At 45.5% G+C, this 27,398-nt stretch overlaps 1 protein-coding gene across 1 annotated transcript in view; it reads right to left on the reverse strand.

Moving 5' to 3' along the window:
- LOC115275980 (contactin-associated protein-like 3) overlaps positions 1–27,398 on the reverse strand; it is a 149,649-nt gene that overhangs the window by 25,979 nt on the left and 96,272 nt on the right. The window contains exons 12-16 of the mRNA XM_029919691.1: positions 18,592–18,789; positions 14,872–15,028; positions 8,843–8,970; positions 1,179–1,349; positions 1–219 (exon numbers count right to left, since the gene is read on the reverse strand). Coding sequence (XP_029775551.1) covers positions 1–219; positions 1,179–1,349; positions 8,843–8,970; positions 14,872–15,028; positions 18,592–18,789 — 873 coding nt within the window. The remainder of the gene's footprint in view (positions 220–1,178; positions 1,350–8,842; positions 8,971–14,871; positions 15,029–18,591; positions 18,790–27,398) is intronic.

A 27,398-nucleotide genomic window follows, 5' to 3' on the forward strand; every position in this document is an offset into this window, starting at 1 on the left:
CCACGAAGAGCTGGCTGTTGGGCTGTAGGCGCGCGTGCCCGTTGGCAGGTGCAGCCTGGGTCTCGGCGGGGAGCCGGTCCACCTGCAGCGACGCTTCCTTCACATTCCTCTCCGCCCTCACGTAGTGCCACCGGTCGTCATTAAAGGGAGCGGGCGACCGCACTGTGACCTCGCAACGTCCGTTCCCCACGTCAAAGGAAAAGGTCACTTCCGAGGGAGCTGCAGATACAGACAGGGAGAGTCACTCGGCTCATGCGCAGGGAGCAAGTCTGGTCTTGATGGACAGGAGGCAAGTGACATGGCACCTCCCTGTGAAAGCAGAGGACAGTGACCCTGGTGCAGACAAATGTCACGCTGAGCTGGCGAGGCGGGCAAAATAAATCTATATCCCGGAGGAAGAGAGACAAAGCGATTTTAACATATTCCTTCCTGCTCAGAGCTCACACTTCATCTTGCTAAACCCTAAGGAGTCGAGATATTCACCTAGAGGAAGAAATCTAACATGTTAGCTGGCTTCATATGTATAAGTGGGTTTATTTCAAGGTGGTTTAAGTCTTCATATACTTTGTTTAAAAGGTACTACATAACTTTTGAATGCGTATTTATTTTTGAGAAAGAGAGAGAGAGAGAGCGAGAGTGAGAGAGAAACAGAGCACGAACAGGGCAGGGGCAGAAGTAGGGAGACACAGAATCTGATGCAGGCTCCAGGCTCTGAGCTGTCAGCACGGAGCCCGGCGCAGGTCTCTACCTGGGACTCAAACTGGGGCTTGAACTCATGAACCACGAGATCATGACCTGAACCAAAGGCAGATGTTGAGGCCATCAGGTGCCCTACTACATGGAATTCTGAAGTAAGTAATTGAGAATTGTGATAGGTGCATAAAAGATGTGACTAGTCAATTAAATGAACTGAGTCTATAGTTTAGTGAGTTATGACCAGTTTGGTTTTAAGTATCCTGACTGCACAGAGTTAGGGCAGCTAACTGCTGCTCTACAGAGCGTTATGTGTTTTCTGAATCTCTGTTTTACTCTCTGTTAAAAATAACGATGTAAAATAACAGAACTTTAGTATGTACCAAAGAAATACAAGTGACAAAGCATTGCAATATGGTTTGGTTCCCAAAGGGGTTACTGCTAATTCTTGAGTGCCTGGTGGCTTTGTCCGGGGGGCAACTCACCATGTAGCTCTAGCCTGATGAAGTCTGTGATCCCCAGGTTCTCTACAAACACCCCAGAAGAAGCTGTCGTCTTAAAAAAGAAAGACACGTCAGCACTGAACTCTCCACGGAACGTAGGGAAATGAAGGTATGAAGTCTCAGTATTGAAGGAAGCTGAGTTCCAAAATGAATCTGTTTCCAAAAAGAAAAAAGACAGCAACCATAACAATGAAACAGAACAGACAGCAGCTACGTTTTGTATTTCTAGCACTTTTTGCCGTTCAGTGCTATAATTATCTATGTAAGCCCTCATCTAGGGGTTCTTCCAAACATGTGGCCGAAGTGTGAGCGAGTATCGAAATACTGACTCAAGGATTAAGATTCTGGACAAGGCTGCACTGCCTGGGGAGATAATCACTGGAAACGGCCTGTGTTTTTTAAGAAAATAATATTATTTTAAAATTATCATAGAGGGGCACTGGCGTGGCTCAGCTGGTTAAGTGTCCCAACTCTTGATTTTGGCTCAGACCATGATCGCACGGCTCCGAGTTTGAGCCCCGCATCAGGCTCTGTGCTGACACTGCAGGGTCCCCTTGGGATTCTCCCTCTCCCTCTCCCTGCCCCTCCCCCATTCACACTCTCTCAAAAATAAACAAACTTAAAAAAATTAAAAAAATTGTCATACAGTAAAGTTGACTTTTGGGGGATGTATGTTATGTGAATTTTAATACGTGCATGGAGGTCCTGGGTGGCTCATTTGGGTAAGCGTCCAACTTTGGCTCAGGTCATGGTCTCATAGTTCATGGGTTCGAGCCCCATGTCAGGCTCTGTGCTGACAGCTCAGAGCCTGGAACCTGCTTCTGATTCTGTGTGTGTGTCTCTCTCTCTGCCCCTCCCCTGCTTGCATTCTGTCTCTTTGTCTCTCTCTCTCAAAAATAATTAAAAGCATTTAAAAAATTAAAAATTACACACATGGATTTGTACAACCATCACTAAAATCAGGATAAAGAACAGTTCCATCATCCCCAAAACTCCCTCTTGCTATTTCCTTATAGCCAACACCACCCCCCAAGCCCTGCCCACCACGATCTCTAGTTTTCCAGGCTTCAATAAACGGAGTCATGCTGTAGGTAACCTTTTGAGACCAGCTTCTTTCACTCAGCATAAAGCCTCTGAGATGGATTCAAGTTGCCACGTCGGCACTGCTCTGGAGTATCCCATCGGGTGGATGGGGCCACCATTTCTTTGCCCACATTTGAGAATGTCAGTGTCGTCTCCAAGTTCGGTCACTTATGAACAGAGCTGCGATAAACATTTGTGCCGATTGTGCGTGGATCTGTGAACAGTCTTCTTTCTCGCTTTCTAACCTGTATGCTCTTATTCCCTTCCTTACACTCCTGCACTGGCAAGGACTCGTGCTGTGACTGAAACGCCGGGAGAGAAGAGGTGTGACTGGATATCCTTAGCTTGTTCCCAGTCTTAGGGGGAGAATTCTGTTTTTCACCAATAATTACGATGCTAGCCATTCTGGATAGAGACACCATTATCAGGATGAAGAAGTTCCCTTTCACTCATAGTTTGCTAAGGATTTCATTGTGAATGCTATCGTGATACAAATTAATTATCCCATTAATCCATGCTAGAATCATAACACACATTATTGTGTTTCCATCAATTGATGCAGAAAAGGCATCTGGTATGAGTTTTCTACTTTCAACTGGTAAAATGGTAGATTACATAGATTGATTTCCAAATACAGGTGACCCTTGAACAACCAGGGTGTTAGAGGCATTGACCTTTGCACAGTTGAAAATCCATATGTGACTTCTGACTCCCTAAAAGCTTAAGTGCTAATAACCTTCTTTCAACTGGGAACCTTACCAGTAACATCAACACTTCATCAACACATACTTTGTATGTGTTAACACATACATTAACACATACTTTACTATAGTAAAGTAAGCCAGTGAAAGCATGATATTATTAAGGAAATCATAATAAAGAGAAAACACATTTACAGGACTGTATTTACTGGAAAAAAAATCTGCGCATAAGTGCATCTATTGTATTCAAACCTGGGTTGTCCCAGGACCGGCTGCACCGAATCAGCCTTGCATCCTGGGGTAGATCCCCGTCAGTGATGGTGTATCATTCATTCTATATTCCTGGATTCTTTGCTCGTGTTGTGCTGAGGATTTTTGCATACACGTCTGTGATGATGCTACCTGCAGCTATCTCTAGTGTGGGTACAGGGGCAATGTTGGCCTCATATGATGTTGGAAAGAATTTCCTCTTCTATTTTCTGAAAGAGATTGTGTAAATATGGTGTTATTTCTTCTTTGGTAGAATTCACCAGTAAAACCATCTCAGACTGGATTCCACGCCACGACTACTGTTAGGTCTGGTGCAGGTGTCTGTTTCATCTTGAATGAGTCTTAGTTGTTAGTGGTTTTCAAGGAATCGGTCTGTTTTATCCATGTTGGAGAAGGTACGTGCATAAAGTTGTTAGTAGATTGCTATTACTATGCTCCTGATGTTCGTAGGGTCCGTAGTGATATTCCAGCCCTCACCCCTCGTGAGTAATTTTTCTCTTCTCTCTTTCAACAGTTCAGCTAGAAATTTATCCATTTTATTGATCTTTCAAAACTATGTTTTGCTTTTATAGATCTCTATTGTTCTGCTTTAAATCGAATGGCTTCCTCTTCGTATCTTTATTAGTTCCTTCCTTCTGCTTACTTTGAATTATTTTTTTCTTCTTTTTCTAATTTCTTATGGTAAAAGCTTCAATTATGAAGTTGAGATTTTTTTCGTAATACAAGAACTTAATGCTATAATTACTCCTCTGAGCACTGCCATCAGTGCACCCCACCGTTTTTGATATGCTGTAGTTTCCTTATCATTCAGGTCCATCTGTTTTCTAATATCCATTTGAGACCTCCTCGACTTGTTTATTAGTTAACAGTCTGCGGTTAAATGTCTAAGTGTTGGTGGAGACTTTCTTACTGCCTTTGTAACATGCTTCTTTTAATGCACTGATGCCTGAGAATGTATTTTGCATGATTTACTTGATAGTTGCTCAAGTTTGTTTGGTGATACACAATATGCTATATCCATGTGGGGGGGGGAAGAATGTGTATTGTGCTGCTGGGAAGGAGGTCCATGAGGGTGCTTTCGATGCTGCTGGTGTGGCCACATCCAAGCCCTGCCCATTTCCCGCTCTTAGGTTCATGGGAGAGCGTCTTGGATTCTCTAATTATAATTATGAATTTGTCCACTTCCCCCTTCCATCCTGGCTGTTGTTGCTTTACGTAGTTTGACGCCCTGTTATTAGCACATCCAATTAAGAATCTCATGTCTTCTTAATCGCTCTTTGTATCTATTAATTTTCTATGCTTTCAAGCAAAGATTTTAATACACAAAGTCCAGCTTTCTTTAATTAGAATTTAGGCAGTGTATCTTTTCTAATCCTTCTTTTTCAACTCATGATGTCATTATGGTTGAAGTGAGTTTCTTTTACACAGTACATAGTTGAGCCGTAAAAATTTGTCTTTCAGTTGGTTTAGACTAACCGTAGTACAAATATTGACACGTGGAATTTAGTTGTACCATTTTTTCCCTGTTTGTTGTACCCTTTTGTTTGTCTACGTCTCCTTTTCTGTGTCTTTTCAGGTTATTTAAACATTTTTTAGCATTCTGTTTTTATTTGTCCATAGTGCTTCCTTGATTTTTTTTTTTTTGGTAATTATGGTATATGTGCTTTTCTTGGTCTGCTCAGAATCTACATTTCAACCACCTTGACTAGTTTGTAAAAATGTCACCAACAATTCTGTTACTTTACCTGCTCCCCTTGATGTTGTTTTTGCTAAATGTACTACATTTGTGCGTATTAAAGACCCTATGAAATAACATCGTATTTTTTGCTTTCAACCCTCATATATTTTTACGTAACTCAATAGCAGAACAGACTGTTATATTTACCCACATACTTACCGTTAACATTTTTTAAAATGTTTTTTTTGAGAGAAAGAGAGACAGAACATGAGCTGCAGAGAGACAGAAAAAGAGGAAGACACAAAATCTGAAGCAGGCTCCAGGCTCTGAGCTAGCTGTCAGCACAGAGCCCGACACGGGGCTCGAACCCACGAACCATGAGATCATGACCTGAGCCAAAGTTGGACACTCAACCGACTGAGCCACCCGTTCCCCAGATGTTTACCATTTTTAATGTTGGTTTTCTATCCCTGACGTCCAGATCTCATTTCCCTTCTGCCTGAATCCTCCTTTAGAGAGTCTTTTAAAGCATCTTCTGGTCATGAATGCTTTTAGCTTTCCTTCGTCTGAGAATTTCTTTATTTTATCTTCACTCCTGAAGGAGATTTTTGCTGAATATAGAATTCCAGACTGACAGCTTTACTTTTAGCACTTGAGAGATGTTTTACCACTTCCTCTGGCTTCCGTACTTCCATGAGAACGTCACTACCATTGCAGTTGGTGTTCACCTACAGAGGATGCATCATTATTCTCTCGGGCTGATTTTAAAAAATTTCCTACTTCCTTTATTTGCAGCAGTCTGATTATGATGTGTCTGGATGTGAATTTCTTTGAGTTTATCCTGTTTGAAGTTCATTCAGCTTCTCAAGTCTGTCTTTTGCCAAACTTGGAAAATTTTCAGCCATTATTTTTTTTAACATTTTTTTCACTCTTCTGTCTTCTTCTGAGTATTCAATTACATGAATATTAGAGCTTTTATTGTTGACTCATGGTTCCCTGAGGCCCTGTTCATTTCTAGATCCTTTTTCCTTTTTGTTCAGATTGAATCATTTCTATTCATCTTTAAGGTCACTGACCGTTTCATCTCAGATCTGCTATTTGCCCTTCCAATGCATCTTTTATTTCTGTTGCAGTATTTTTCAGTTGTAAAGTTTTCATTTAGCTCTTTATATATCCTATTTCTTTGATGCAATGTTCTTTTTCCGTTTGTTAAGAAAGTGTTTATGATTACTTATTAGGGCTCTGATGTAACAGCTGGTTTAAACTCTATCAGATAATTCTAACTTCGGTGTCATATCTGCATTAGTATCTGTTGATTATATTTTCCCAAGCCACCTTAGAATTTTCTGGTTCTTTGTGCTAAGTAATTTTGGGTTATTTCCTAGATATTTTAAATAGTATATTGACAAACTCCACACTTCATTTAAAGTTTGTGGAGCCTGTTGAATATACATATTTATTTTGTATTGTTTATTTTTTATTTAGCTAGTTATTTTGCAGGTAGTCGGCCCGGTTGGGAGCTGGCCACACATTGCCACGTGCCTTCCGCGGGCTGTCTCTGAGGGCGGTCCAGTTTGCAAATCATTTGCAGGAGTATTCATATCCGCCTCACTTGTGCGCCGCCCAGTGGCCAGGCTGGGTCTTGGGTGGCACCCTCTCAGGTCAGTTCTCCACTTCTCTGGTCTACAGTTGGGATCAGAGCCACACAAGGGTCACTCTGGGGTGAGCCCGAGATTTCATAAACAACGTACAGCACTTCTTCCTGAACGGTTCCCTCCCTGTGCCCTTCCTGGCCCCCTGGTCTCCCTTCTCCATCACAGGACCAGAGAAAGGGTTATTTTTAGACTGCTCTACTGTGTGCTCTATGCACCTCCGCAACTCAACCATGTCCGTGGCCAAGCGATGGGTGAGAAGAGAAAGAACACAAAAGTAGCAGGAGTCTGCCCATGGGCTCTGAGCCAAAGACCCTACTTAGACCAAAAGTTTCCAGGGCAACTTCTGTTGCTTTTTCCATGGCTCTACCTGGGGTCTGGGGACTCAGAAAACACAGAAAAAGAGGGAACTGGGGTCTCTACATTCCCTGAGAGTTGGGACTTCTCTGATGTCTCCTCCAGCCAGGGATGGAAGGCTTCTCTTGGAACCCTGTCTGGGAGTCAGTGTCCACATGGAGCTGGCCAAGAGACGCTGCAGGAAAACCTAGAGGGTGTATTCTGGTTTCTCTTCCTTGCTACATGCTTCCTAGCGTCCAGAGACAGCTGCTTCTGGGCACTCTGTCCAGGTTCTGGAGGAGGACTCGGTGGGAGCGAGGAGGTGGGGCATGCTAAGCTCATCTTATCCACAAGCAGAACCGTGGTCTGCACTTTAACATCACGAGCAAGAAAAACAATTCTTCATTACTACCATCAATCGACGCATGTTACTGTGCTCCTCACATTTTGACTTTCCACATCTCAGTATTGTTGTCTGAGGAAGGAATCTCTGATTTTCTCAATAGCAAGGTTCAGAAACGTCAGGACTTCCTAACGAGGCAACATCTCCTACGGGATGGGCTGTGGCTCCATGGGGTCAGAAGGCAAAATGGCCGCTGTGGCCTTGGCAGGCATTGTGCTTTGGCCTCTCCTCTGATTTGAGTGCCACCACAGAGTCTGGGCAGAGGACACGGCCTGGCTTGTCCGGCGGGCTGTCACATGGAGTATCAGCTCAGCCCAGGCAGGCCAGGGAAGCCGCAGCAACAATCCAGGCACTGGTGGTCATGAAGGTGGATTCAGATCCATGTTTGAGGCTGGAAACAGCATGACTTGTGGACGAATTGGATGTGTGTTGAGAAAGGAAAGACATTGTGAGTGCCTGTCACGCTTTCAGTCGAAGCAGAAGGAAGAATGGAGTTGCCATGTACTGAGGTGGGGAAGGCTGCTCTGGAAACATTCCCCCCCTTATTTTTGACAAACTGATTCCATAATGCCTAGTGAAATACAAGCCGAGGTACTGAGCAGCCAGCTGGATGCCAGGGTCGGGGGCTCAGGGGGAGTGGCCTTGAGGTGTAGACCGGGCACTCGCTGACATCAATGGGGTATTTAAAGCCATGGCCTGTTGGGAAAGGCTGGAGAACAGAGAAGAGGGGGGCTGAGGATGCAGGGTGGGGCACCCCAAGAGGATGCCCCTGGCAAGGTGAAGGAAGTAGGGAGAAACCTAGGATGTTGTGGTGCGTCAGCACCAAGGAGGGTGAGAATCAGGAAAGGAGACCAAAGTGGCCAACAGGTCAACTCAGACGACACCAGAGATTAAAATTTGGATTTAGCAACATCGGGGTCTCATTGGTGCGCTGGAAAAATCAGTTTCTAGGAAGCGATGGAGGAGAAGGCCTGAGGGATTAGAAAGAGGTGAATTAAATCTGGAACCGATACATTTTATTTCAATTAGCTGGGGAGAAGGAAGGATATGTAAGAAATCCAGATGTAGTTGGAGGGTGAGCAGAGTCAGAACCACGGAGGTTTTCAGAACTGCCGACAGGTGTTAACCAACAGGCACCCATGAGGGGTTCTGTGACCCGTTTCTCATCACCGTGCCAGTTTTAGGCATCTCGGGACTCAGTGCAGTGCCTTACACTTAGAGGTACATGTGAGATGTTTGCTGACCAGGTGATACAAATTTCAGATGGTTCCATCAGTATCCAGAGCAATGGTCTGGTTTCAATACTGCATAAAGGACACATACTCCAAAGGTAAGGCAATTTTTCTCCCTTCTTTCTCAATGGCAATGACAATACACACTTCTTGTATAAGTTAACACGTTTCTAATGAAATATGGAGTATCAGAGTGGGCGGGGTTTTTATGAACTCCGGACACTACATTTCTCCGAAAACGCTGACATGTAGTTTTCAGGGGTCAAGATAGTTCCTCTTCCCGCTACTTACTGTCCCCCCAGCAGAGCAGAGGCCCCAGCACATACGCCGCTTCTGAACGTGGCCGGCCTGTGTCTCCCATCACAACCTGAGTGACCGGCAGGTGCTCCTTACGGGAAAGGACTACTGTGTCGCTGGTCCTACAAAACAAACATGACCCCCTTACCATTATTCCGAATGACATCCAGAGACACAATGGTCTTTTACCGCAGTTCAAGAGTTATTAAGCTAAATGTGTGACTACGTAACCGTCAGGAAATCTAACGGCTCATCTGAACACTTACATAAGGTCGTCTGGGGACCCGAGATCTTTGTCTGTGTGACCCCAGAGAAGAAAGGGGCCAGGTCCAAAATCATAAGCCTCAGTGCTGGCATGAGATCACACTGTCACTGCAATTGAGCAGCTCCTTGCTTTTTCCGATCTAGTCGCAGTGTAAGTCCTAAATGCAGAACTTACATATGCAAGATGTCGGGCTTCGTTTAAAAAAAACAAAACCCAAAACACCTGGCTGACAAGATTTAGGTTTTCAATTCTCAGATTTTTTTCTTTTTACTATTATTTTCCAAAATTTGTAGAGCTGTTACTAGGCATTTCTTTAATAATTGATGCCATAAATTAAAAAATCAAAACAAAATACTCATTCAAAACCAAATTGAAAGCAGGACACAATGTGCACTCTAAATTAATAAATGAGACAATGCATGGGAAGTGCTTTGTCCATGGCTATCGCCATCCATTCCTTCGACCAACACTTCCTAAACAACTTCTACTGGCCAGGCCCTGTGGGTTGGGGACGTGGACATAAAACCACCATCAATGTCCCCAAGAAACCCAGTGGATATTATAAATAATAACGAAAATATAATTGTACTGTAGCCAAATCATGTAACTGAATACTTAAGGCAGCATTAATATCTATGGGTCCAATATAACAAAAACTAGACTAACAGCCAGAGGACCTGGGTCGTGAGCTAGCTGACCAGCAAACACCTCTCTGGACAAAGAAAGATTTTTCTGCTCATTGTAAGCTGTTCCTATTTTTACTATATATTTCAATGACTTGGTACTTTTGATTTAGGAACAAATAATAATTCATCTAATGTGTGGTTCTGGTGCCTTGTATCTGTGTAGAACTTCAGCGGTTTTAATGCCAACAATTCCAAAGCCACCACTCACTCTTATAGGTACAAATGGAAGCATCTGAAACTAACAATTTTGCAAGTCGAAACAGTTAGCGATTTCAAATGGTGCGGCCTAATAACTTTGCTGCAAAAAGAATCTGCGTACCTTAATAGCTAATTATTCCAGTTCTGTGTAGGCATCAAAGTATTCTTTTAAGGTAGAAAGGTGAAAATTGTTAATATTTTTATTTTGCTTAAAAAATGTAACAACGTGACTGGCGGTGCCTATGGTTAAGCCATGAAACACTTGGACTTAATACCCTGAAAGTTAAGAAACAATTTTAAAAAATTATCAGATTGTTTCCAAAAAACGAGACTCAATGAAGCCACATGGCTTTATCTGGTGAAGGCCCTGAATTTCTGTGGGGGAAAACACACAGGTAGGTCATCCCAAACACATAACGCCTGGTTTTGTTGGGAACTGGTGGTCACAAGCTAGAAGGTTCCGTGGATTGGGGGGGAGACAATCTGAAAATATATCTTGTTATAAATGAGGGGATAATGCTCCAGATTAATTCCTCATGTTAAATATCAATCCATGTTACAAATAAGCATTTTAATTCTTATCATTGCTATTTAGGTAGAACATTCTAGAGGAAGACTGTAAGTGTATTAGTTACTCATTGAGGATCCTTGGATTTTAGAGAACCATTTGAGAGCTACATTTGTAATGCAGTGAAAAGCTACACTTTAATTGTTTTTAGCGATGACCAGGCACACAGAGCCCTGGAAAAAGTTAAGGAAAATCATAAAGGGTAATTGCGTGTCCTAAAGCAGATATTGTAATAAGTTCTTTTTTCATTCCGTCTTTTGTAAAGTAACTTCCAGAATCTGAGGAAATTGGAAATGACTCTGATTTTAAAATTTATCAGTGTAGGTCATTCCCAGCTGCCTACACTTCATGTAAGATGTGATTCATGGTCATAGTCACCGGCCTCATTAGAAATTGCCTGATTTAGTCATATCTCAGTGTTCTTCTTGCTTCTCTACTTTTTCAACAGTTGGAGCCATTGCATGTCTAGGCAGGACGACTTCTCACAACAGGTCTCAAACATTCAGTAAGAGAACTTCCGAAGCGACTTCCTTTTTGTTTTCAGTCCCGAGCGCTCTAGAGATGATCCTTCCTGCTGCCTGTTTTGCAGGGGACTTGTTTGAAGTCTAACAGGGCTGTTGTTGGAAAAGCTGTAGTGAACACACAGTGGGTCAGCTTTCACATTTCCTAATTGTTTGGGGGCAAAGAGAGACTGGAGACAACCTAATTATCACCCCCCAGAGTCATCGTATTTTGAAAGCTCCCAGGCGCTCTCTCCCGGGTTTTGCTAGTCTATTTTGGGTTTTGCTCATCCCTTTGACAAACCAGGCAGTTTAATTGCCACAGCACCGTGACACTTCACGTCAAGCAAGGCCAGTCTCCTCTCCTGGTTTCCATCTTTAGTTGTTATTTACCATTGCTTTTCCGTGTACGTTTTCCCAGCTCGTCACTGACCCAAACGCTAAGCAGACATTTGGCGTTGGAATTAAATGGAATCAAAGAAACACCTGTTTTTCTCACTCATGGCCATTGTGTGATATCTCCATTTAGTTATGTCTTCTTAGAGTCTCATAATAAAGTCTTACGATGTCTTCTCCATAAAAGTTTTACATATTTTTGTTATATTTATTCCAGAGTACTACACTCTTTTTGCTGATTTAGCAAGTGGCTGTTATATTATTTTCTTATAGCAATACAGTCTTTATAGGAATCCAGTTATTCTAAGATTCAGTAAGTAACCCTACAAAATAAATTCTGATTAATTTCAAAAATATTTCTGTATACGCTCAAGTTTTCCTGGTAAGCAACCATATTTTCTATGAATAGTGTGGTCTTCATTTCCTTGTTTCTAACCATGTGTGGTTTTCAAATGCCTCAAATATTTTTAACCCTCTATTCTTCATTTCTAACCTAACTGCACTATAATCAGAGAAACTGTCCATATGATAACAAACTAGGGGTTTTGCTTTATGGAATATTGGAAAAACCAGCTTGCAAAAATGTGCCACATGTGCCTGAGAAAATTATATACTCTCTAATTTTAGGTGGCTACCAAAACAAGCTATTGACTTCATTTAAAAATATTTTTTAATATTTATTTTTGAGAGAGACAGTGCACAAGTCGGGGAGGGATGGAGAGAGAGGGAGACACAGAATCCGAGGCAGCCTCCAGGCTCTGAGCTGTGAGCACAGCGCCCAATGCGGGGCTCCAACTCATGAACCATGAGATCATTTAAAAATATTCTGTGTGCTTAATAATTTCTGTCCACATGATTTACCAGTTGTTAACAGATGTATGTTTAAATGTCTTCCTATAATGGTTGATATGTATATTCCTCCTTTCAGTTTGGTATTTTCTATATGTATTTTGATTCATTTTTATTAGGAACATACAAACTCAGGATTGTTATGGGGTTTTTGTTGGTGAAATTAAAAAGCATTATTATATAGTGAGAGCAATCATCTCCCATATTAAGACTTTAAAACTGCACTTACTTCTGTGCATATTTGCTAGGTAAATTTGTGTTTGGCATTTTGCGTTCCACATTTCTAGGTGTATAGCTGAGGTACACTTATTCTTGATGCACGATGATCTATCTGGATTTAAATGCCTTTTTTCACATGTATTGTGCATGATTACTCATTATTAGTTTTGTTACTTTGTTGCTTGTTGTTTCTCCTTCTTTTCTAGATTTTATTTCCTATCTTCTTTTCAATTAACTAAGTTTTTAGAATCCCATTTTTGGGCGCCTGTGTGGCTTAGAGGGTTGAGCATCTGACTGCTGCTTTGGGCTCGGTTCTGATCTCACAGCTTCGTGGGTTGGAGCCCCACATCAGGCTCTGTGCTGACAATGCGGAGCCTGCTTGAGATTCTCTCTCTCCCTCTGTCTCTCTGCCTCTCCCCCACTCGTGGGGTCTCTGTCTCTCTCAAAATAAATAAATAAACTTATTAAAAAATAAAAATGAAATAAAAATCCCATTTGGATACTACACTCTCCATGTCTATTTTTTAGCGGTCACACTTAAAATTTTAATGTATGCACTACGAACTATGTAATGCTAACAAATATCTAGGCAACAAGTTTTAAGTTTCAATAACATTTTCATTTCTAAATTTAATTCCTTCGTCCATCACAATCATGTTTTAATAGGATTAAATTGCCTCCTTCTGTTTCAGTTCCGTATATACTGTGATATGCGACTGATGTCTGGGACATACCTCTTATTTTCTTAACCTCTCAGTTCACATACTTCGTCTTTCAATGTTTCTTCTTGTGTCTGAGGCTCCTGACAAGGTCAGTCACCTTCTTCATTCTGAAAACGATTCTTCAAACACTGTATGTTCCTTCAGTATCTGTCTGTCTGTCTGGGTGTTCACTGTACGTCAGCTGGGGACATGCTGGGAATGGGACAGTTATTTTCCTGCCGCAGTGAGGGGTGGGTGCCATGGGGGGTGGGAGGGGCCAGCTGGCTCCGCCTGCCTTTGCCTTTACTCTTCCTTTCACCCCTGCTCCCTCTAATGTTATCTTTAAGTTTCTTTGGTTTTGCCATGATGTGTCTGGAGATGGACTGACTTTTACTTATCCTGCTTGGTATGCTAGTATTTTCTCCAATCTGGACATCTCTTGGCTATTTCATCATTGCCCTGGACGATCTCCAATCTTCTCTCTTGAAACTGGACTCAGAGGCCTGTCCAGGCTTCTCCACACCACCCCTCCATGTCTCTGTTTTCCTTCCTCCCATTGTGCATCTCTCAGTCCTACAGTCCAGGCCATTCATTTACACACATTTTCCATGTCCCAGTTGTCTGGCCGCCTGTATCTGTTACCTGATCCAACAAGTCTCAAATTTCAATGATAACATTTTCATTTGCAAACATTCCTTTGGTTCTTTTGAAATCACGATCCCCTTGGCCGGTCGTGTTCTCATTGCTTTCTCGTGTTTCAGATTCTACTGCTTATTTTTCAAACAGTCCCCATATTTATTTTATCTTACGTTCTGAATGTATCTGTGATCTGGGACTTTTAGGCATCGATTTGCTCTGTGGTTCCTTCTGCCTCCCTGGGGCTCTGTAGCACTGGATTGCAACCTCATGTTTTGTGGCAATTTATCTGTGGGAACCCTTGGGGGAGGGCAGGCCTCCAGTAAGAATGTCATGTAATTCTACGATGAGCCGTTGGTGCTGCCAACCCATGGCCCCGCTAACTGAATTCAGGGGCCGTGTAACATTGGATCCAAATCTGTGAGGGCAGGTTGGCAGATATGAGTTTTCAGGGAGTTATTTCTTGTTACCTAGAGTGCTAGCTGGAAGACCTGTTGTTATCCACCTTCTTTTTGGGTCTGGAAGCCTCTTGAGACCTCCAGTTATACGGAGAGGTTTGCGTTCCACAAATCCCCTTCCATGCACACCAGACCATGTTTGGTTTCCCCAACATGGCCACTTAAACACACAGCTGCCAGCAAGGGAGTTCAGCAAACAACCCTGGTCAACCATGGGGCAACCGTCTCATTAGCAGGGTTCAACTTAACTTTAGGAAAGTCACTTGCAGGGAATGGGAGACATTGATCTGGTGTTCCTATTCTGGCTTGTTAAAAGAAAAAATAAAATGGACTCAATTAGTTATTCACAGGTACACAGAAAACAGCTACCTTAACGCGTTAGGTTCAGATCATTACAGTGCACCCACCAGAGCTGCTGCTTGGAGCTGACTAGGGAGTTCTTTAATCTTTCCTCTTTACAGAGCTGTCCTGTCCAACGTCTGCCTAAGTCACATGGTTTAAACAGTACAAAATCACAGTTCGCACAGGGAAATTATATGGAAATCACCATTCATTCTGGTCAGCATCACAGTTGCAGTAATATCGAGAATCAAGGCAGTTCCCCTGTAATCCACAAGCACATCTTTGAGCATCAGGCTGAGAACCTCCCCAGTAAGTGTGTGTTTCATTGGTTCTTCCAACCCACCAGCTCACTGGGGTTCCATCTGAAAGACAAGTATGAGAAAGGTGACACCCACTTTGCCCCCCCCAGCCTGCCTCCCCAGCACAGTCCTTTGCTCCCCGCTTTCCAAACACAGCGACTATTTTAGATGTGAGCAGATGCTAACTCCACAACAGGACCATTTCTAAGAGGATTTCCAACTGTTTAAAGAATATTTCCATATCAAGACTTCTGCTCTCGCCACATGTTTTACTTTTATTAGAGAATGAGCAAGCAGTCCCCTAACTGCATCCAGGCGTGATATCTACGTATTCCTCTTGAGGACGCCAATTACCTCCTTTATTTGGAAGTAGTAACATTCACAAAAGAACTGTCATTAAGAAAAAATATATATAGAAAAGCAGAGTAATTTATACACTGAAGCTGAAATCTGTTCGAGAGCCTACACCGCTATTGAAATAATGTAATATTATTATGCAACATATGGACTTCCTTCACCTTATTTACTAGCAGAAAACATGGGTCCTTCCCATCTGGTCTTAAAGGTCTCACAGAGACATGTGTTTCTTCTTACACTGAATGGGTTGGCTCTGTATTTGGAAACTACAGATATGGTCCTGACAAGCCTTCTCCATTCCTGGGCTGTGTCCTAGGTTGGACAACTGAGGCTACACGACTCAATTCTTCAGCACAACCTCCCTCCACGTACAACCCACAGTCAACCCGCTGCTGAGGCCCCAGGGAGGGACTGCAGGCCACCCAGAGGTTGAGGATGGTCTGGAAGGCGGGACTTGTGGAGCATGGAGGAAAACAGTCCCTCGTAAACAGAGAATCGGAGCAGGATGACTGGTGGACGTGACATCCTTCAGGTGGCCTGGAGAGATGGCAGTCCATTTCAGCGTGCCTCTCGAACCCCTCGGGTTGTCTCCCTCCAGCCCCCACCCGGCATCTGGACCACATCCCGGCTTCTCCCAGCCACCACTGCTCATTACGGCTCCCTGTTCCATGTGGCCTCTCCACCTGTCTGCACCCTCCCAGCCCGTAAGCACCCCAGCGGGTTCATCACCACCCACCTCGGGCCCACGCGGGAGATGCGAGCCAGGGAATCAATGCCCGCAGTCTTCTTTTTCTTCCCAATGCGTTGAAAACTTATCTCCAGGGGATGGAAGATCTTTCCAACTTAACAGATATTTTTCAAAACCCATTTGAAAAACATGACTATTCAACACTCACTCTTTCATAGATTGAGGAGCGAAGGAATCATCGCCCCCAAATGTACAACTTGTTTGTTTACATAGGAAGTTTTCATTTTCTCCGTCAAGTAAGAAGCATCAGGTGTTGCTGACGGTACAGAATGCATTTGGCTCCATTCACGATTTCTTTGAGAAATCTGGAGCATTTGCATGAGGAAGCACACCAAGAAGAAGAGCCGAAATGGAAAGGGAGGTGGCCCCCCGACCCCCATCATTTCATTTCCGTCCCTGGTGGGCTGTCCTTCACGCCAGCCATAACTGCAATCCTCAGGGACCTCAGTGTCCACAGAATGGAGACTGACCCCCCAAGCTCCCTCAGTAGCCGCCCGTGCTCACAGCCCCCGAATCCATCTACAGCTGCTGAAGGAAGACGCTGTGGGGCCCTGGTGAGAGTCGAGGCCCACCTGCTCCCCGCCAGCCCTCCGGGAACCACAGGACTTGGGGGCTGCTACAGTGAGGCCCAGCCCTGCCTCATCTCCTCTCTCAATTAACAAGACCACTGGCTCCTTATAATGTCTGAGAATGTGAACAGAGGGGAATTCTTGGGGAAGAGTGGATTTCGACTGACATTCCCCAGTCCACTCTAGGACATTCTTAAGCTACGTGGCCCCACCCTGCAGCCGCCCTGAGCGACTTTCCCCACAGAGACATTCTAGCGAAGGCTCCAGTGAGGACGGGTTGGCGCCCCTCCTTCCACACAAGGGCAGCATCGCGCTCCCCACGACCGTTCGTGATGCACAGCAAACCCGTGCAACAATTGTGAGGTGTGTTAGGCCACACTATTTTAGGACAACCTCATGTATCCCCTAATTAAGAGCTTCTGGAATTATACAGGTCTGTACTGAATTTGTCTCAACTAACTTTGCACTACAAATTGTCCAGTAGCAGAATATAAGAAAAGCAGCTACAGGGCACCTGGGGGGCTCAGTCGGTTAAGATTCCAACTTCAGCTCAGGTCACGATCTCACGGTTCATGAGTTTGAGCCCCACGTCAGGCTCTGTGCTGACAGCTCAGAGCCTGGAGCCTGCTGTGGATTCTGGGTCTCCCTCTCTCTCTGTTCCTCCCCTACTTGTACTCTGTCTCTCTCTCTCAAAAATAAAAAAGGTTAGAAAAAGGAAGAAAGAAAGAAAAGCAGCTGCCTTGAGTGTGTATAGATAAAAATCCCTCACTTTGTCTCTTTAGCGAGTGTTTAACAAGTTTAAAAGCGTTTTCTCTTTCCGTCTTTACCCCAACCCCAATTAAATACTTGTTTTTGTTGCTGCTGTTGGTGCTTTATCTCCTAATACGGAAAGAATGAGTTGTCACTTGCAAATCAACACTGGCCTTGCAAGGGGGAAATCTGGACTGAGCCCCCTGGTGTCCGGGCTCTGGGACTGACCGGGGTGGAGTTTGCTCCCAGATTCCCAGGTGGTTTTGTTTTCTGACTGTGGTGGCAGCTGGCAGGGGCAATGCCCTGCCTCCACCTTGCTCCCTGGCCCTGTCTGCCTCCCCCGACACCACGTCCTCAGCCTTCTGGGAACACGCTTTACCACAGTCGTCTAGTCAGCAGGAATCCACTCACGGGACCCACTAAACCCTCTAGCACTAACTGTAAATTCAATAAATTGGAGAGATGCAAATCAGGAGCATTTTACTTTGTGCAATTTCTACGTTGTGCTAGCAAGGCCTGGCGAGGTGAGTGTCTGGTGCTGAAGCCTGAGGCTGACGCAATGTCCCGGCTCCCAGGGCTGCTGGACAGGCTCTGAATTTGAACTCAGGGGGCCCTGACTACCGCCCTCTGCTTACTCCGCCCCCCAGATGTCTGCTCAGACTCCCAAAAATCACGGAGTTTCATGAGAGCAGGGGTGGGGCTGGGATGCACATTCTGACAAAGTGAGATATTCCAAAGGAAGAAAATACAAAACCGAAAGCAGAGTTTTCAAGAGTAAAACAGACATGAAAACTGAACCATCAGCAGGCACGGTGGGTGAGGAGCTGCGGGAGACCAACACCATCCCCTGATTAATAATTCCCCAGACGCTGGCGACACTCAGTCTCTGCAAAAGAATCTCACGGGATAATGACCCCCGGATAGATGACTAAGCCACGCATGTCATCAGCGATCTCAGACCACCTGTAAGGAGGCTTCCGTGCCCGTGTTCTAGCTGAGCCTGGAAGACACGTCAGGTCATTCGCAGCTTTGGGCAATGAGCGACACACACGGACCTTGCCCTTTGCTCCAAGGAAAAGCATCTCTGTAACTTCCAGACTGTGATGTGGGCAGAATGGCCATAAATTCTCACACCCCCGTGGCAGGCCACGGCCACCTGTGGCCACTGCAGCCCACGATGGCCGAACGCACTGATCACTCACCGCGGCGGGGAGAAAGCCTCGACTTCTTGCAGTGGAAGGTCAGCTCCTGTTGGCAGTGGTCCGCACGGTCGATTATGGCTTGGAGCTGGTCCATGCTGGCTGTGTACTTGAAAACCACAGGGCGCGGGCTGTCTCCATCTGAGCTTTTGACCTTGACCAGATGTGAGCCATTGTGCTGCACTGAGGTCCAGGTGGTATCTTGTGGGCAGAAATGGGGTGGGAGGGAGAAAGAGACGGTGACTAGGTAGGAACAATTAATTATAAATGCGCAGGTCAGGAGCCTCTTTTATCTGAATTAAGGATTTTTTGTTTGTAGCTGTCTGATTTCTTTGACATCAGAATCAACATAAGTGGCATTGTGAAGAATGTTAATAATAGGGACTCTCTTTACCAAAACCTGTATTGCCCTGAATGCGGTCAACATTGTTTGGGGCCAATTTTTAAAGTTCTGTGTTATAATATATAAAGTTCTGTGTTATAATGTTATAATGTTCAAGTTCTGTGCTATAATGTTATAATGTTCAAGTTCTGTGCTATAATGTTATAATGTTCAAGTTCTGTGTTATAATGTTATAATGTTCAAGTTCTGTGTTATAATGTTATAATGTTCAAGTTCTGTGTTATAATCCTCATTATAAATATAACTTTTTCTCCTTTAATTTATTTCTTTCATTACCATGAAAAGAAACCTAAATTTTTATTGTGTGTCCATTTATTTTTTAATAAGCATATTCCTAGAGGCGCCTGGGTGGCTCAGTCGGCTAAGCATCTGGCACCCCTACCTCTCTTTTAAAAGGAGATTTATAGGGGCGCCTGGGTGGCTCGGTTGGTTGGGCGTCTGACAGCTCAGGTCATGATCTCACAGTCTGTGGGTTCGAGCCCCACATCAGGCTCTGTGCTGACAGCTCAGAGCCTGGAGCCTGCTGCAGATTCAGTTTCCCTCTCTCTCTCCCCTTCCCCCACTCACATTCTGTCTCTCTCCTCTCTCAAAAATAAATAAACATTACGAAAATTTAATAAAATAAAACGAGATTTATAACAACCAAAAAGTGTTCCACAGTGTTTACAACAGAAGGACATCCTGACTGCTTTGACCTTCCCCCAGAATATACCTCCTCCCACAGTTCAGTGGCCAAAAGGCCGGCTTCAGAGTTACTGTAACACAACGACATTTATAACATCAATCACAGAACTCCTCTGTAACCGGGATTTGATCCATACGTGATCAGTCTCCATATGTCCAATCGATAGGGGCTGCAGACAGTCATGTGAGGTTCGTTCTGATTACTTTTGAGGCTAATACGCACACAAGCTTGAAAAATCAAAGCAGGGCTACCAGGAACCCAGGAGAGTCCCCACTGGCCCCCCGCCCCTGTCCTGCCCGGGGCTAACATCCTGCTAGTGCTCACAGACCTGAAGTGCCTCCACTACATCCAGAGACCCAAGGAAGAGAACCCCGAGGGCCAGGGAAAGAACTCTGGCCCCAAGCCTGTGACAGACATCACCGGACATGCCAAATCCAGCAGGGACAGGACAGACGGGGAGCCAGCATGGCTAAAGCAGTGGTGTATTCAGTTGAGAAAAAAAGGCTTGATAGATCATCCCCTCTCGCTGCTCACCGAAGGGCCGTGGGTGTTCCTATAGCAACTTGAATCCGCAAGTTTTCCCCCCTCTAATCATGTTTTCACCAGGCACTTTATATTTCAGCATTTTCCTGGAAAATGACTTAAATGGACCTGGTGCTATTTTTGGTAATTACCTCCTCACATTCACCTTCAGGGTTTCTTCCATCCGACGGAACAGGGTAAAAGGAGCCACGGAGAAGCCGTGTGTTAGGCTTGGGAGTTCATCAATTACAATGCCCGTGTGTCGTCTGTTTTCATGGTTTACGACACAAAGAAAAATGATGTGCCTGACTAGCTCATAGAGGCTGGCGGTCAGTATGATGGATTCATGGCCTTGCATGGTTAAAAGGTAATAATAGAAATCTTTTCCAAGTGGAGAGAAGGGAAACCAGGAAAAGAATCTTAAAGCTGCCTTTTGGAAAAAGAAAAATTTAAATGATTGCTCTTTCTAGAAATATCTTTTTTCAAGACCCCAACAAGGGCACATTATGTTTCGCTAATGTTCTGTAACATATGATTTTCATAGATTTCCAAACTCTAAGTGGGAAGGCAGCTCTGAGATGCAACAGAAGCTTGGCTTTCAAGCACGAGGAGACCGACCAGGCGTTCAGGTGACCAGCATGATGGAAAACACTTCGCTGGTTTTCACGATAGTTTGAAGCACAAATTAGATCTGAAGAAATTCATTGTCATAAGGGGAATTTTTAAACAGGATTTTTGAACTGTTGGATCACACCACATCATACCATGTTCATCTAACACAGTGAGGTTGTTTTCATCTGCCCACGGGGCGAGAGGCTGTGGCTCCTGGCCCATTTGCTTAGGCAAATCAGCCTAAATTAATTTGATGGGTTGGTTTCGTAAGCAGGATATTAAAAATAACACTGAGGCGCCTGGGTGGCTCAGTCGGTTAAGCGTCCAGCTCTTGGTTTCAGTTCAGGTCATGATCTCGTGGTTCACAGGTTCGAGCCCCATGTCAGGCTCTGCACTGACAGTGTGGAGCCCACTTGGAATTCTCTCTCTCTCTCTCTCTCTCTCTCTCCCTCTCTATCTCTCCCCTGCTTGTGCTCTCTCTCACTCTCTCAAAATAAATAGATAAACTTAAAAAAATAACACGGATGCACCACATCATAGGACACCTCCTAGTTTCTCTTTATTTTGCCAAATTATATCCATCTTGCAATTTGTAATACTTTCTACACTTTAAATCATACCTCTGACCTCGAAACCGAGTCTTTTATGGGAAAACAGGTGGATTGAACGGAAAAAGAGACAGAACAGAACACATTCAGGTAGACATGAATCCAAAGGGTCTCTGCTATGCTCCTTTTCATCTTCCCTGAGAAAAAAGCAAGGAAAAAGACCTCCTCACAGAACACTTGATGCCTGTCCAGCCCGTGGGTCCTTCACGCACGCGCTGGAAGTTGATCTTGAGGAAAGGGAAGGCAAAAATCCCTTTTCTCACAGATGTCTGAAATGAAGTCCGACTCGGGTCGGAACACCACCTCTCTGGAAATGAGCCAGCCGCCTGCGTCTCTGGCGGTGGAAGACAGGTGATCGAGCTCAAAGCAGACAAGGGTGGCATATGCCAGAGGACTGGACTTGTCACTTTCCCTCCGCAGATGAAGGAGCTGCCGAGGAGGCGCGATGACGCGTAACGACAGACTGATGAGAGCCCTAGCAGGCGCCCGTGGCTCCACAGAGATGACGGGAACAGCACGTCCTGCCTCGGAGAGGTAGAGCCCCAAGGCTTCTCGAATGCCACCCCGTGACTCTCCAGGGAGAAACGCCACTGCAGACCCCGAGCATCTGATACAGCCCAATCCTCCCACCGTCCGGAAACGGAAGGGAACCCTAGAGTGCGCACCTGCCCAACTTCAGGAAACCATGTGACATCACCACGTATTTCTAAGCATCCCAGGGGGAGTCCCTGGGCTTTCTGAACAGGTCAAGTTCTCGAAGACCGCTGAGGTCCATGAGTTTCTTGAGTGCCTCACACACCTGACCCTCTCTGGTATTTTCAGGGAAAATGCTCCAGGGGGAAATGGAACTAGACGATGGATGTTTATGTGCACAAATGTGCACACAGGGCTGCTGATGGCCAAGCGGCTGCTGTGAATGTCTGGTGGGTGCCCCAAGGAAGACAACGGTCAGGTCTTATTCCCCCTCCCCCGTTCCAGATCTTGGGGGCACTAGCCCTGCCATGCAGTGGGTCTGCCACAGCCAAGGATGATTTGATGTCTGTGCTTTCCTGTAGGGAGGGATGACTTTTCTAAGCAGGCAGCTTCCGGGTGCTGAGGACGGCCCAGAGGTGGTATTGTCACAGCCCCACACCTGTGGGCCCCTCCTGATCAATACTGGCATCAGGGCCCTGATAAGGGCTGCCATTCTTGTCACCATTCTGAGGCCTTGGAGCCTTTCATGATTTACTTGAGTATTTTCCACAACAGAGGATGCTCTACGATACAACAATATCTCCCCAAGAGAAAACAGCCACTTCACCACCTTCTTCCCTTGGGACTTCAGAGGATGCTCTTTCCACTTAATAGGTCACATGGAATACAATTTTATGTGTCTGCTCACTCATTAGTGGAGGCCCTTGCCGTTTACCATGGAAGGACACTTCACAACGTGACTTCTATTCTCTTGTGGCAACAGACACATGCACTTGGCCCCAGGCCTGGCACCTCCCATGTGCTTAATTACCATGAAATGGCACTAGCGTCTCCCCTGCATTGAGCCCAGCACACAGAATGACTTCATCAGAAAGAACATTGCATAGACACTTAGAAAACTGGATATGGACAGAGAACGGTGTCATGGACAATAAGGAATGTGGGTTTTAATCTTTGTTCTTGGCAAAGTCAGAAAAGTCCTCTAAGCCTTCAGTTCCATATTTGGTAAATGGGGAAAGAGAAGCAGGTGGCATCAAAAGACGGAAGATTACTGTTCCGGCCTCTCCAAATGCCGCGGCAATGAGCCAGGTGCGTTACTGGCCGAGCCGCCCTCTTGAGTTTTATATTTTAATTGTTCATCAAGAACCCGTGTCTGTCCATACACAGGCAGGGCCATGCTGTGTGGCTGGTGAGAGCAGGAAGATGGACTTTCCAGAAACACGTGCCTTTTCTCCTCTTTGGGAGCAGTGACAGGATCTGTTCCGGAGGCTTAGCATCCCCAAGCACACTAGGTGTGCCTACTCCAGAAACTACCTCTAGAAGCTGCTGGATATCAGCCAGAATGATGTCCCCTTAGTGGGAACTGGAAGATTCTTTCCAGGCAAAAGCCCACATCAAAGAGACACAGGATCATGGTGTTGGACGATCATCAAAGAGCTGCTCTTCTCTCTCATTTTAGAAGTTATGATCTTTCAACATTATAGAATTTTCTGTAAGAGACACTATTTTCAAGCAAAACTTGCTGCACATGACATACGATGACGCCATGCTTACTGCCAATCCCAGTTCTCAAGAGTAAAGCAGGGAACAGTGAACCTGTAACTCCTTCCGAGCAAAGAAAACTATATGCTGTAACGTATATTGTGTGTGGACTCATGAATGAAACTCTCCAACCCACACTCAGAGCCTCTTTTCTGCAAATGTCCACCACGTGCTCATATACACCAGACAGCCCTCTGAGATCTCTCAGGTCTGGTTCCAACCACAATAAAAGCATACGGCGCGATGCAGTGAGTCACAGGAATTGTTTTGTTTCCATTGCATATAGAACTTACAGTTCCTCTCTTCTGTAGTCTATGAGAATTATGTAGAAAAAAACCAAGGTACATACCTTAATTAAAATACTTTATTGCTTAAAAATTGCCAACCATCATCTGCGCTTCCAGCGAGTGTGCCTTCTTTGCTGGGGGAGGGGCTTGCCTGGGTGTTGACGGCCACGACCAAACAGGGTGATGGGTGCTGAGGGTCAGCGTGGCTGTGGCAATTCTTCAAAATAAAATGACAATGAAGATTGCCACCTCGATGGACTCTTCCTTTCACGAATGGTTTCTCTATAGCAGGGGACACTATTTGGCAGCATTTTACCCACAGGTGGATTTCGTCCAAACTATCAACCTAGCTGCTGGGCTCTTCTACGTCAGCCTTCAGGCTCATCCCCACGGTCCTCACAGCACCTCCACCAGGAGCAGACTGCATCTTGGGAAACCACTCTCTTTGCTGATTTGTGAGCAGCAACTCCCCTCCTGCTCCAGTTTAGGACATCACAGCCTTTCTGGCCCACTGTCAGGGCCCATCCTGCTCCTAGTTCCCTGCTGTTTCTCCCACATCTGCGTCTCCCTCCTCCCCTCAAGTCTCAACCCCCTCAGGGTCATCCACAAAGACTGGAATCGGCCTCTTCCAAACTCCTGACAGCGCTGGTATTTTGAGCTTTCCCCACGAAACAGGAAGGTTCTTCATGGCATCTAGGACGGTGACTCCTTCTCGGAAGGTTTTCAAGTTACTTCTACCAGAGCCGTCAGAGGAACCACGGTCTACGGCATGTATAGTCTTATGAAATGTTTTTCTTTAATAATAAGATTCGAAAGTCAGGATGACTCCTTGACCCGTGGGCCGCAGAACGGATGTTCTGTTAGCGGACAGGAGACAACACGAATCCCGCTGGCCGACCCCATCGGAACTCCTGTGCTACCAGATGCAGAGTCAGTAAGGGACACTACGTTGGAAGGAGTCCTTTCTAGTTCTGAACAAGACTCAGCAGCGCGCTGAACACCTTCAGGACACCAAGCTGTGAGCAGACGTGCTGTCCTCCAGGCTCTGTTGTTCCATTTACAGAGCCCAGCAGAGAAGACTTCCCGTCATTCTGAAGGGCCCTGGACCTGAGAAGTGATGCCGAGGCCCCACCACAACCCGTAAGTCACCGGCTGCATTAGCCCCGACCAGACAGACAGCCTGTCCTTGGAAGCCACGCGGCCAGGCGCGGACTTCTCTCCAGCCATGGAAAGTCCTCGATGGCATCTTCTTCCTGCAGGAGGCCCTGGCACCCGCCCTGAAAATCCGCTGCTGCGCGCGGCTGCCGTCGGGAACGCCCTGGGCGAGATGCCCCGGAGAACTCGCCGCAGCCCCTCTGTCCCCCTGGGCCGTCGCGTCACGGCATCGGCTTCCTTCCTGAAACACCCCGAGATCCCCCCGCTAGCCTCAGGCTGGTCCTGCGCAGCCTCCTCACCTCTGCCCGCCTCCAGGCGAGCGCGGAGTCAGGGCCCCGCTCGGGTTAGGTTACATCAGGGACCGCCGGGGCTGGTGTCCTCCTCCATCCCGACCACTAAAACTCCCCATCTCAGCAATGAAGCTGGCTTATTTTCGTATCTGTGGTGTGTTCACGGGGGTAAGCACTTTCCATTTCCTTCAGGAGCTTTTCCTTCACTTCTACAACTTGGCTAATCGTCTGGCACAAGAGACCGCAGCTTTCCTCCTGTCCTGTCCTTTGACATTCCTTCCTCACTGAGCATCATCACTTCTAGCTTCTGACTGGAAGTAGGAGACACGTGACTCATCTGTTCACTCGAATGCGTAGAGACAATTGTAGGGTTATAAGTTGGCCTAATTTCAATACTGCCGTGTCTTGGGAATGGGGAACCCAAGCAGAGGGACAGAGGTGAGGAAATGGTGAGTGGGCAGAAGGGTCAGAACACGCAGCAGTTATCAGTTAAGGCGACAGTCTTAGATGCACATAGTTCGTGGTGCCTAAAAACAGTCACAATAATAACATATAACATCAAAGATTACTGACCGTCAAAACAAATATAATCTTAACAAAAAAGTTTGAACTGTTGTGAGATTTGTCAAAATGTGACACAGAGACACGGGGCAAATGTTGTTGGAAAATGGTGTTGGTACCCTTGCTCAGCCCAGGGTTGCCACAAACCTTCAATTTGGTTAAAAAAAAAAAAAGTCTGCGAAGTACAATAAAGCCAAGTGCAGGGAGATGAGGTATGACTGTACTTAGAACAGCAAACGCAGGGACCTGGCGGGCTTAGTCAGCGGAGCGTGCGCTCTTGATCTCGGGGTCCTGAGTTTGAGCCCCATGTTGGGTGTAGAGATTACTTAAATAAACTTAAAAAGATAAATAAAATAGCAGAGGCAAACTTGTAATATTCATAATATGCTGAATTAGCTGAATGACAGGAGTCACAGGATCTGAAGACAGGCTCCAGGCTCTGAGCTGTCAGCACAGAGCCTGACACGGGGCTTGAACCCACGAACCATGAGATCATGACCTGAGCCAAAGTCAGACACTTAACTGACTGAGCCACCCAGGCGCCCCAGCCTGTCCCAACTTCTGACAAAGGAGGAGGACTTTTTAAGAAACTCAGGGGCTGCAGGCTCCCAGGTGGCTCAGCCGGTTAAGCATCTGACTCTGGGTTTCAGCTCAGGTCACGGTCTCAAGGTTTGTGGGCTTGAGTCTCACATTGGGCTCTGGGATGAGCCTCTTTTGGATTCTCTCTTTCTCTTTGCACCCTGCTGGTGCTCTGTCTCTCTCTCAAAATAAATAAGAAAATAAGTAATGAAAAAATAAAATAATAAGATAAAATAAAATAGTAACCGATCCTTCCACGACCTGGGCCCCCGGCCCTGCTTGATCCCACCTCCCAGCACCTGCTGACTGGCAACAAGCCACATATTCAATTGGCTGCTCTCGAGGGTCTGGTTCCACACACAGAAATGTGCACCGTGCTGGGGGAGGGATCCATCCTAGCCCACCCCCTGTTGCGGTGACAGCCGTGCCCAGCACTGAGCAGGAACCGAGGACACACACATTCAGGTCATTAGAAACCTTTTCTCCACTCTTCAGCTTTGTGCCTGTACTCGGACATTTCTTCGTGTCACCACGGGGAAGAAAATGATTCATATCCTCAGCAGACAGTTCACAAAGCCTTTATCTTGTCTACACATTGATCAGGAAGGTTAACCAGTAGATTTCACCTTCTCCTTTCTGTATTCAGAGGCTCCTTCTTGCCTCAAGGATAAAAAGAAACAAACAAAAAACAAACAAAAAAAAAACTGGCTTAGGTAGCATCAGACAGTGCCCTAAGGTAACTGAAATCAAAGCTGAGCATCTGTTCTTACTTTCTCTTTGCATTCTGACAATCACGACTCTCCCTTCTGGTGGTCGGTGCCAAGGTTCACTCCGAAAAGGTGGCAGCAATTACAGGAAATCAAAACACACCAG

The sequence above is a fragment of the Suricata suricatta genome, chromosome 13 (assembly GCF_006229205.1).
Source record: "Suricata suricatta isolate VVHF042 chromosome 13, meerkat_22Aug2017_6uvM2_HiC, whole genome shotgun sequence".
Lineage (NCBI taxonomy): Eukaryota > Metazoa > Chordata > Mammalia > Carnivora > Herpestidae > Suricata > Suricata suricatta.